This window comes from Thermobia domestica, chromosome 12 (assembly GCF_964235325.1).
Source record: "Thermobia domestica chromosome 12, izTheDome1.hap1.1, whole genome shotgun sequence".
NCBI lineage: Eukaryota > Metazoa > Arthropoda > Insecta > Zygentoma > Lepismatidae > Thermobia > Thermobia domestica.
Genome location: NC_137465.1, coordinates 55663248 through 55676208, shown reverse-complemented (window position 1 = coordinate 55676208; position 12961 = coordinate 55663248). Strand labels below are relative to the sequence as shown.

General features: G+C 33.9%; 1 protein-coding gene across 3 annotated transcripts in view; it reads left to right on the top strand.

The window, feature by feature from the left end:
* LOC145666460 (3'-5' RNA helicase YTHDC2-like) overlaps positions 1-11348 on the top strand; it is a 220606-nt gene extending 209258 nt beyond the window's left edge. For all 3 annotated transcript variants that reach the window (XM_081733700.1, XM_081733699.1, XM_081733701.1), the window contains 2 exons: positions 884-1126; positions 3295-11348. In XM_081733700.1, the coding sequence (XP_081589826.1) occupies positions 884-1126; positions 3295-3585 (534 nt within the window). In that variant the 3' untranslated portion in view covers positions 3586-11348. The remainder of the gene's footprint in view (positions 1-883; positions 1127-3294) is intronic.
* The last annotated feature ends 1613 nt before the right edge of the window (positions 11349-12961 follow it).

The following is a 12961-nucleotide window of genomic DNA, read 5'->3' as shown; positions in this document are numbered from 1 at the left end:
AGGGAATAGAAAAAAGTCGCACGGTGCGGTAGGCGTCTCCACCATCCTCAAACCTTTGCAACAGCTCCCTGCAAGTCTCCACTCGAACGGCCTTCTGCTCTGGTGTCAGGAGTCGCGGAATCCATCGCGCACACACTCGGCTCATGTGGAGGTGGTCATGCAAAATTTTGAAGGCACTGCCATTAGATATGCGAAGTCGGCTGCCAGATCGTCGATACTGATGCGGCGATCTTCTCTAACAATGACTGCTGCCGTGTTAATGTTCACCTCAGTAACAGCTGACGCTGATACACCTGATCCACCAGCTTTCGTGATTGTCATTCGGCCCTCTTTAAACTCTTTGAACCACCAGAACACGGTACTTCGTGGCAGAGCGTCATCTTTGTAGGCTGCTCTCAACATTCCTAGAGTTTCTGTTGCACTTTTCCCCAGGCGATAGCAGAACCGTATAGCTGCAAATTGTTCATCTCGTAATGACTCCATTTCTTCTACAGGCGACTTCTAGAGGCGGCGCAGAACATCACCTGCAATAAAAAGTCGTGGTTACCAAACATGCAATGATTCCTTAACAACATTTTATATATATGCACAGCAAGACCCACCCTACTTGTATGCCAAACTATGAAGCTCCAGCATTAACAGAACTGCCGGGAAAAAAATCAGTCCAAGTCTTTCTTGACTTGCCCTCGTAGTAGACAGATATCGTGTCTTCTTGTGATTCCATTTCCTCCTTGTCTTTACATGTTCATCTCTTAAATGTATCATCTGTACCCGCAGAACGTTAAATTAAGAATTTCCTTTCATTTCAGTACATACATTTTATTTACATGTCTTATTCGTGATTTGTAATTTTTAATATATGATATGTCTTTTATTGTTACAGGAAGGAAAAACTGTGATACTAATCTTTAGTGTCCAGGGTAGTGGACACTTCCAGGGATTTGCAAAATTCGGTGGTGAAATCGTAGCCACTGGAGAAAGGTGTCCTGAACTTAGTGCTCCGAATTTAAGTCTTCCTCGTCAGATTGAGTGGATAAAGCGAGCTAACATTCCTTTCCAAGCTACGCGTCATCTTCTGAATCCATTGAATGAGAACAGAAGAGTTCAAACTAGTCGAGATGGACAGGTAATTGGTTTTAAGTTAACAAACGAAGCACACGAAAATGTGAAGTTGTGTGTGTGTATATATAACATTTTTTTTTACTAAGAATACATTATAATTTATGAGTACTGAATTTTATATATAATGTAATATATATATATATATATATATATATATATATATATACCTTATTCTCTATTCTCTCTCTCTCTCTCTCTCTCTCTCTCTCTCTATATATATATATATATATATATATATAGAGAGAGAGAGAGAGAGAGAGAGAGATAGATATAGATAGATAGATAGATAGATAGATAGATAGATAGATATAATATATTGCGTTTATATATACACACACACGAAAAGAAATCAGAAAATAAGGCTCCTCCTCAGGAATATTATTGATAGTAGATACAAAAAGAAATACTTGTATGTTGAATAAAGATATATTCTTCCACCGTTTTTCGACGTAGTCGTGTTCTCGGTTAAGGCACTTGTCTAGGCGGAATATCCATTTGTCAAAATCTTGGTGATAAATGATAAGATCTTGACCAAGAAGCCATGTTCGGATCGCATGCTTAATGTCATCATGTGATATAAATTGTTTGTCACATAGATGTTCTTTCATTTCGGGGAAAAAGATGGAAATCGGATGGGGCTAGATCCGGGCTATACAGTGGGTGGGAATGGCACGCGCATTGTCGTAGAATAAGTGTACCGCTGCCCAACAGTTGAGGGATTTTGCGTTGAACAGATCTCTTCAGGTTCGGAGTATTGTCTGAAAGCCAAAGCATTCACTGTGTAGTTAGGGGCATAAAATCCACCAGAAGCACATCATGGATATTCCAAAAGATCGTTGCCATCAGTTTGCCAGTGCCGAGTAATGACTTGGACTTTTTGACTGTTGTATTTTGTTGCTTCCACGCTATTGATCACGCTTTCAACTCTCGGCAGTACTGGCACACTCATGTTTCGTCTGCAATAATGATCGGCTCAGGAAATCCTCTCCTTTCTCACTAAAGCAGAGATGTGAAAGGGAGGCACCCATGTGGGTTTTCTTGTAGTCATTTGTTAGTTGTTGCGGAACCCACCTCTACACACTTTCCTGCATCCTAAAGGCTCGTAGACAATGCCCCACATTGTGCCATGTGGCAAATTAAACTGTATTTTGCAACTCTGCCAGTAACACCCAGTAATTCGCTCGTACAGCCTCTTCAATTGAGGAATGTGTTGTGGTACAAGGATTCCCATTTCTTTGTTCAGCTTACACACTTACGCGACCACCACTGAGTTCCCGATACCATTTACGTATATGCTACACCGTCATCACATTTGCGCCATACACTTGTTCCAATTCCTTATGAATTTGAACTCGTTCTGTCCCTTTTGCCCACAAAATCCGAGTAACAGATCACACCTCTAATAACCGTATCTCCAGCTTTTATTTCTACCAATTTCTCGATAATGATCACCTTCTGATCATATTTCATTTTTCGTAGTCTCCTCAATCCTGCTCCAATATTGATCTAGGTACCGTTCTTCCACCAAAATTATTGACGATACCAGACTGGATGCTTTATTGTATCACTAATATTACTTTTTTTTCTTTCTTTTATCTGCACCAACCACGAACCTTAGGTAACTTGAAAACTGTATTTCTATTAACACCCGAGCTCCGTCGTGGCTAAGCATTGGTGTACACTCCTTTGGCGTGGAAAAACCCGGGTTCGATTCTATGTGGGAGCTCGTGTAGTTCGGATCCCACGTTAAGCTGTAGGTCCACGTCTCACATAGCCTCGTTGCTGAAAGGAAGGCTAAACTCAAATTAGATCTATTAACGTCTTTATTGCATGGCTGACAGCGACATAATACCAAACTTCTTTTTCTAGAAGTCTCCGTGTTTCCTTTCATTCTTCAGTCGCTTTTACACACAGTTAACAAGCTGATAGATAGATTTGTGATAGCTAAGTGTCTGTATCAATGCCTTGATAACTATCATGTAAGTACTTTGTTTTATGAAAAGTAATAGTGTCACCGCCTTTTAACTTTTCTCTTGTAAGAGACTAACTTATTGAAAGTAGGAGGAGTGCAAATATATAGCTAAAATTTTTATGTAAAATATTATCCACAGATATCCATTGACTACATTTGTGACGTCATTGTATATATATATTTTGTGTTCCATATTTCAGGAGGTAGAACCTGGTATTGGAGAGGCATTATGTAGCTTGTGGGACAAGATACCTCCATTTGTGCCGAAGTCGGTGTTGTTCAATCAGCTTAAAGCTACAGAACATGACCCATCATCAATGGCTCGTAATTTTAACTACGACAGGCCCAATGCTGACCATAGTCCATCCCACCCTTATCATGGAAGACCCATTAGGGGTTATAGTTATATGAATTTTGGTGGTGGATATCCTGCGTATCCAGGTCAGAACAGTCCTATAAACTTTGGTCCACGAAACCAACATCCAAAGTAAAAAAAAAATACAAAATAATAAAGAAAAGTGGTGCTCATTTGTGTATATGTAAGAATGTGCGTGCATGTGCGTGTATCTGTGTGGTTATGATAAAAATTAGTATTATTTATGTGTGCTAAAATATTACATATTTGTGCCACTGCGATTTTTTCTGTCATCTCCTTGAGCTGTTATTTCCGGTTTTAGAATAGATCTGTTTTTGTTTCTGTGTGACAGTATTTGAAGTATTGTTTGAGATGTAAAGCATAGCTTAGCTTTTTTGTTTCTGAGCCAAAAGGTTCTCTGATTGACCAGAAAGAAAAAAGACAAAACTAAATTCAGTATTGTCATAGTAGACCTATATAATAGTTCTTGTTGAATTTATATTATAACAAAATATTCACTGCGAAAATGCAGTGGAACTTCATAACTAATACTCTTACATCTGTGTCACCTTTGTGTGTTTACCTGAGTATAAACGTAACTACTTACAAAAAAGATAATTCCATTTACTATTGACAATAGTTGAGTGACACTAATACAAAATCACCGAATCAACTTTCCTATTCAGTATTTGATACTGACTCAGACTAAATGAGTAGATGTATTCAAAATTGGCACAAGTATATGTTGATTTTTTTTTTTTTTTTTTAATAAGGTTCTTAGTTGATCATAAATACCTTCAACTATGATTGAACTTCTCTTTTTTGTCTTTAAAGAGTTGTCTGTTTATGCTTTAAAAGCTTGAAACATTTGCCATTCATTGTGGTAGAATAAATAAATGGGTTACGGTACAGTAAAACTTAACTAAAAGTTCAAGTTGTAATTCTAAAGTTGGTGTAGTTTCGATTTAAAACAAACTTCTTAATCTTGCCTAAATAAGCTTAATTTATTAAGAAAAACCTGTCTACATTTATTATTTCTACATTTTTTTTTTAATTTGCATATGATGAAGAGGAGATAAAGTATAATTACATTGATAGTGTTTCCAAAGAAGCACAAGTTTTGACACCTTTTTAAGGTAGTTGTTTTTATGCAAAGCAGCTTCAAGTAGATGCTTTCTAATTTTGTTGAAAATACTGACCAGAAAACTTCTGGTGTTTTTGTCTTAAATTAATCCAAGTAAGTAGAAAAGAACACGTAATTTATTTCGGTGTTAAAAACAAAATATCAAAATATCTTGAGTGTTATGTTTGATTGTTCCGTTTAATAGTGATAAGGTAGACAAAAACATTTTTTTTTTTTTCTTGTTATTCAATCTCTGTGTCGAAATCTGTTTGTAGATAGTTGAGATACTGGTTTTCTTCGTGTTTTGTTTGTATGACGGAAATATCTTATAATCAAAACAGTGTCACATAACACTTTAAATACAAAACGTTACTTTTTTTTAAGGTATTAAAAAGTTTCTGTTTGGTTCTTTCTTGTTGAAGTGCGTCATTTACTAAATGTAACTATTTTGACATTAATATTTAACGATTTCTAGTGCTTACAATATAGTAAAACAAATGCATGACAAACTCCAGCATCGATGTATTACTGACACGGTCAGTGTTTATTTGCTTTTAAAATTTTTGGAGTACAGAATATCTTGTTTTAAAAACTTTTTTGTTACCAAGACTGACTAACTTTATTTATTTAGTCCTTTTTTTTTTTTTTTTTTTTTGTTACTGATTAATGTACTGTATCTATGATTATTGTTGTACTATTCTTGTCATAGATTCATGTTAAGAGGAGATTGCTGTAGATCCACTTTTTCTACAGTTTAAAAATAAGGAGGAAACTATGTTCAGTATCAAAATTTGGGTTCTGTAGCAGTCTAATACTTACACAAAGTAGTATGAAGCAGTGGTTAGTGTGCTCAAAATATTGTTTTTATCATTTAACTGATGGTCCATTTTGACGTCAAGAGTGCAACGTTGAATTACGCAGTGATATTAACAATATCTGAAACAGTAACTACTTTATTATTCCGCAGTGTTTTACTTACACAGTTCCCAAATTTTGAAATAGTTTAAATTATTTAGAAAAAAAGAATAAAAGCGGAGACCTCCTCTAAGCTTTTACTATTTCCTTCATATATATATATATATATATATGAAGGAAATTGTAGAATATAATACAATAGAAAATATATATATAGAAAAAATATAATACAACGTCTGTACTTACCTGTATAAGTTTGTTCTTATTATATAGATGCATTCATTTTTTTTTTTTTTTTTTTACAACTGTTTAAAAATCACCATGTGTTATTTTATTTCATACCTGCATTTAAGGCGTGATATGGTGTTTGTATGTGTGTGTGTGTATGTAAACATGTATGTACTTGTTTATATTTGCGTGGAGGCTATACATATAAATATATACGTATATAAATACAGTTCTTTTGTTTTGTTTGGCTGGTGACTTCATAGTTATCCTAGAATTACCATTAGAAAGATATACCGCACGGGTTGTTGTATTCAATGTTTTGTTCGTTATCGTGCTGAACGTCTAAATAAAACTGGTTGTGCGGATGGGTTGTTACAAAGAGAATTTTATTTGTGATATTTGATATCTCCAATTGTAGGATGTGGGCCATATTATATTTTTTCCCATTATTTGCTTTTCAAGTCTTGTCACACCTTACTATTAAAAAAAAGGTTTTTTTATTACTTTTATTATTTTTTTTATTTTTAAATAAGTGATACTTCATTGACATACAAACTTCAATATGGGTTGGTTGTATATGAATAAACGATAGTTAAAAAAATGTATTGAAATTGTCTTGGTACGAAAAAACAATATGTTAAAATTGTAAACAATAGAACAGGTTACTGTTACTTGTGTGTTAATAATCTGTTGCAATTGGATTTTTAATTTTGGTTGATGTACACAGTTTGTCATAAACAATTTAAAGTGGGTATTTTAATTTTATTGGTTGCCTGAAAATTTTAGGGATTAAAGTACTATCTTAGCAACAACTTAGAAAATCAGTTTTAAGAAGCAATGCCAAGACCGCTCGTAGATTTCATGGGCCCCAGACAAATTTTCTGTGATTGTCTGTAAAACTTTCTAGGAGCCCTCTCAGTTTTAATTGAGAATAGTCACGTAACAATTCAAAAGTAGCTAATTAACTGTAGTATTATAATAAACCAAATTTTATTCTTATCTCCAAAGTGTGTTTAGAAAGTAGCTAAATTCATATTTTTACAATTTGATTCAATTTACTCCCTAGAAGAGTTATGATTATTTTGTCGCTGTCGTATGTTTCAAACATGAAGAAAGAAAAAAAAAAATCTGAATTGAATTAAGATGGGCGGCCTTGGCGACATTTAGAAAGTTTACTGATAACATATATTTCACGTACGGTTCTTAATTAGAAAACTATTTAACATTACAGTTAGTATGAAACTTTTTTATTTTTTTTATCTGAGGTGATAGTAACTACTGAATTTTAAAACTAAAAGCATGTAAAACGCGGTGGGTATAGTAGCAGCTAGAGATTTCCTCCACATGATGATTCAGAAGGTCATCATTCACATAATGTATTCTATTGAAGTGTACCGAGTAAGCTACCCATCCCACTCATTTTAAATATATTACCTTGCTTCACATTAAATTGCATTATTTTACCTTTACGCCATGAACTCCAGTATTCCATTCGTGTAATCAATGGATTGAAATCGGGGGATCATGGCAACCAGCATCATGACTTGTTAAATAAAGAAAATCAAACAACGAAAAGTAATATAATTGCTTTCCTTAAAATATGAAGACCTTTTGAATCACGTTGTGCATTATTATAGACAAATCAATATATTCCACACTAAGCGTGATAATCGATTATTTATCTTCTGTTATTATAGTGTACTGGGTAATTTCGAGGATAACATGGTAGTCCCAGAGGTACTTTTTTATGTATTAAAAAATAGCCATTAGTTTTATTGCTAGGTATATTAACTTGAGCTTATTTTGATATTTTATAAAAAACAAACCTGTGCATTTTTCTTTTACAAACATGACTTCCGAAACTAGGAAGCAATAATTAAAGTTGTATCTGTAACTAGTTTTTACATTTGCCCAAACTTTGTTTGTTGTGATAATTAAAAAAACTATATTTAAATGTGAAATTAATGTAGTAAAATGAAGACTGTTCTTTAAATGTTCATTTTTCAAACTACTTCGAACCCATTGCGTTGACGTCATAAAGTTAGTTTTGGGAGCACGGTTGCTTTAATATTTTCACATAACACTTTCGTTTCTCCTTTATGTGCTGCTGATCTTTGAAATGGAAATTTAGTTTTTCTTTAAAACTTCAGAAGTTAGTACTCTTAACAGATTAAATTTCGAAAATGTGAGCCGCTCTCGCTTCTCTAGTGGGTAGTACATGTGTCTACAGTTCACGTGGTCACGGGTTTCCGGTGGAAGTGCACAAAAAGTGTTAATTCCGTAATCATTTACTTTCATTAATCATCTGTCTTCTTTAACATAAAGGATGTAACGTGGGACGTTGAAAGAAAGAAAAAAAAAACAGTTGCGGTCTCAGAGGACGCCACCTATTCATATTAACATCCATTTTGGTCCCTCCTGCTAGGTTATGAAGTGAGAATTCAGTTTTATTTAGTCGTTTACGATTTTTTGTTTCAATTAAATGCAAAATTTTATCCTAAGAGCACCACATAAAAAAAAAGAAGAAAAACATTTGCACGCTGCATCATGAGTCCTTTAGGTACATGATTCTCGAACCTGAATTTGTATATCTTTTAAGTTCTCGGGTCTATAAGTTACATGAGAGATGTAACAAATATTTCGTTATGATGTGTACATTAAAAGTGAAAAAATAAGATTTTACCATGGAACTTCTTAATTCTTTCAAAATGTTATTAGCTGGAACAATAATTGTTTTCAAGAACTTCTGTATTATTGAGTAATAGATGGTACAAGAAGTAATTGTACTGTCATACTACGCGTTGTTAATGTCTGCTTAAAGGTGAGAAATTGCTTAAAAGCATTGCCGTTTTTAGATTATAACATTTTGTAAATACTAGAAAAGTTATCATAATATTGCGAGTGGTGATGATATTTGATGAGAAACAAGCAAAAAGGCTCTTACCTACCGCAAAACATAGCAGAGTTTTCTTCTACATATAAGAAGTGCTTTCGGAAGAACCTTTTTTATCATCAGCTTGCTTAAAATTCAAAAAGGATTTTAAAAGATGAAGGAGAATATGGAAGGGTAAAAAATTGTTAAAAGGATTAAGAAATGCAAAAACACAAATCTTCTGTCAAAAATTAAACACATGGGAATAGCCAGTACCTTAATCCTTTTAACCATTTTTAACCCTTCCATGTTCTCCTTCATTTTTTTAAAATTCTTTTTGAACTTTAAGCAAGCTGATGATGAAAGAAGGTTCTTCCGAAAGCAGTTCTTATGTGTAGAAGATGATTCTGCTGTTTTTTTGCGGTGAGTATTAGCCTTTTTGCTTGTTTCACACTAGAAAAGTTACACTGTAGAAATTTTATTTTCTTGGAGTGTCTTGAGAAATGTAAAAAGAGTTCAACGAACAGCTTTGATTTGTAACTAATAACATTAAAGAAATGTTGGAATTTATTTCTGAGTTGTCAAATATTAAATAACTAGAACTTATAATTGCATTAAAAGTTATAATTTTTTTTTTTTTCTGGTGCTGTGTTGAATTCTATTCCAGTCGAATTAGAATCGTGCATTTTATATATTTTTAACTGAGTATCATCTTCCAAGGAATACGTATCGTCGTATGAAAAGCTGTACTTAGTTTGGTATTGTTATATATAATCTAGTTTTCTATTTTTATTTTTTTAACTTGCCCAACGATAGAAACAATAAGTATTACCTTTCTTAAAATTAGAAGAAAAATAGGTGCATTACTAACTCTGAGAAACTTCGCGCGAGAGAGACGAGTTTGATGTAAATAATCTAAAAAATTCTGACGTTCCACTTCTTTGTATTAGGCACTTATTGAGTAATCATCAATCGTCGAATTTTCGCTGGCAGCATTTTGAAGTCACAAAGGTAAAAAAGGTAAAAAAGGTAAGGTAAAAAAGGAGGAAAAGGAATGGGAATTAATTATACAAATATCAACTATGCACAGTCATCAAGAAAAGTTGATTTCTGTGTACGTAGTTTCTCTTCCCTAAAGCTTTTGAGTGGCAAATGATTTGAGTGCAGGTGGTTGTACTTGAAGCAATCATATTCTCTTTAAATTTCAGAAATATGCATTCAAAGATGTTTTCCTTATTTCGAAATTTTAGATCAAAGAAGTTATGTAACTGGATACCCCATTTTTGTTGTGATCTACCAGAAATGATAACATATAAATACAGTCATCACGTGACTTTCAGTCGAAGCTGTGAGCTACATAATTTTTGGGCTTACATTGTTATAATTGATATGTTCCCGCATTTATCCTGTCCCCATCAATCCCCCTACTTGTTAGTTGAGTCTTGAAAGTTCTGCCAGCTAAACCAGGGAAAAAATTGATGATTAATTAATATTCAGTAATTGGTGATGCAGTAGAGAATAACTTTAGATTCTTTTCTAAGACGTGTTTTCAAGAGCCTCACATTGACAGAGAGTTTGATATAGTTATCCTGATTTCCGATAGGTAACAAGTGTTGACGATACAGCAAATATTATTGCAATAATCCCGATACTCAAATGAAACAAAAATGTCAAATATTCTAAAACTCGCTTTCGTAGTTTTGAACAACGATCAATAAAGAATATTCTGACCGTTCCAATTTGTTTTATCCGCAAACACCGAAAAGTGCTGAATATAGACAGCTTTCAAGCCTCGAATTGCTAGTCGAGGGAGAACGGATATGGGAGAAAATAGGAGAAAAAAAAAAAAAGATTTGCGCAACGAATATTTTTCACTTTATTATTTATTTTCTCTGGAAGTTAATTGATCAAATACAAGAAAAAATTATTAGAAACGCTAAAATATTAGTAGTTGCAATATGTTGAAACACTTACAAAATTATTCAAACTAAAGTTGGTCGTGTAGTAATGCAACTAATCATGTTATAGATTTCGAGTACATAAAGATATGTCATATAATTAAATAATTTCTTTCAAATATTATTTAACTAAGTTTTACTGGGCAAATGTGAGACGAATAAGTAAACGATGGACATGAAAAGGCTTATTGTGAAGTACAACTTGAAAGTAATCACTTCAGTTGTATAATAATTTAAAAAAGCAACATTATTCTGTTTTCTTTCTGCTTTTTTTTTCTTTCTTCATTAAAGTAGCTGACAGTTAAACATTACCAAAGCTTTCTTTTCTCTTTTTTTCTCCTCTATACACCGTTGAGGAGTCATTCGCGGCCTGAAAACTGTTTCAAAATTACCTCATAAGCACTTTATTCATGTATATGAAAGGATAATACAATTTTTCTTTTGAACTGGAGTATGCCTAATGCCTAATGCCTGCATTTATATTCACATTTAAATATAGGTTGAACTAGAAAACCAGACGACTAGAGTGCGTAGCCTCTAGTTATTGACATGTGTTCGCTTTTAGTTTTTTGTTGCTAGTGTACTTCAATGTGTAATTTTTATATATTTAATAAAAAGTCTTAAATAAGTACTGTCATCCAGGTGGCAGCTACGAAAAAGTACAATTTAAATGAACTGCTTTATGTATAACACGATTTCAATATTGTAAATTTGTTGTAAAACGAAAAGGGTTCTGTAAAGATAAACAATGTTGCATTATAGTTGGGTTCCTTAATAGAATAAAGTGGTATTTTTTCACAATAGTGAATTCGTCTTTTATTTCTGCCTCTGTTGTTAAAATGAAACGTCGAGCTCGTGAATTATGGGAACTCATAGTTTTAAAAGAAGTCTTTCCATATGGGTATAAAATCATCATAAAAATTTCCATTCAACGACATATATTACGTTAATAATTTATCCATGTAACCAATAACTTTAATTTTCGTTATATTTTACCAACTCACTATAAAAATGTTTTCAGTAAACTTATTATTAAGTGTACGTATGGTTTAGTTTCTTTTGAGAAAACCGGTTCTGTTTTCAGTTTCCTACTAAAAATGCATTACCTCTACCAACGATCTAACTTCTTGACATATGAGGAAAGTTTCTGGCTTTGACCCCTTCCGTCCACTGGAGTGTAGGTTTGTATGAAAGCTTAGTAGCTCAACAAATGACGCAAAAATATGTTTCTTGTCATTTATTTTATTTTATTTTTTTCAGACTTGAAAAAGTGATAGTTTCATAGCTTTGGAGTGTCGGACTGTCGTGAAGATTTTGTTTCTACAGGGAAAGTCTGCAAAGGACATTCCCTCTAAAGTGTCACAAATATTGGGGAAACAGTGTCCTTCCTACAGCACCATCAAAACCTGGATAGCTCATTTTAAAACGGGTCATTTCATCGTTGAAAATGAGCCCCCATTGGGTGTCCTCCAACTTCAACCGACCTGGCAATATGAGATGCTGTCTATGAACTGATCCATGAGGGCAGGCGAATACCATCTCCCCCCCCCCCCCCGAAAAAAAAAGAAGGAAAAGAAAAGCTCAGATACAAACATCTCACGGAAGCATATTGGTTTCGTTAATAGTTGACCGAACATGCGCAAGCTTTCAGCAAAGTGAGTACCGGATTTGGTGATCAGAAGAAGAAACGAATGAGCTTCCAAGGCAGTTTCAGCCCGTTTTGAGGCTAGTACTCCGAATATTTTGACCCGATTAGTGACTCAGGATGAAACCGGACCCAATATCTATGATCCTGAAACCAAGGATCAGTTAGTCGAGTGGCGCCACTCTGGTTCTCCGAGAGTAAAGGAGTTTTGCATTCAAAAATCAGAATAAAGATCACGAATTCAGTTTTCTAGAACAAACGGTATTCTGATAGTGGACTACCTGTTTCGGAACTCTTGTATCACCAGCGAGTAATATGCTAACTTATTGAACTACCTTTATTTTACGTTAATTTGAACATTACTTTTATTTCTGTGAAGTGGAATTATTCAGCCAGTTTGCTGTGCAACGAGAAATTGATTCATTTATTTATTCATAGACAACAATAACTCATTGTTCACGGTTATTTCTCAAGCCGTGGTAAGTTATTGATAACGAGTTTTCCAGCTATTACGCTGAGAGCCAATGAGAGCTCTCTTGCAGATGATATGAATGAAAAATTGAGGCTTCCGAGAGTGCGGTTTTACCGAAAATCGCCCTGGGTTTGAGGCTATATGGTGCACACAAGACAGATTAGGAAAAGACTGACACGCATTACTACAACCAACGGCCGAAGTGCTCTATCACGTAAAACTATCGTGAATTGTACCATTCATTTTATAATGGTCTATTTTATTGTTACTATTGTTACAATTCACAACAATATTAAGTA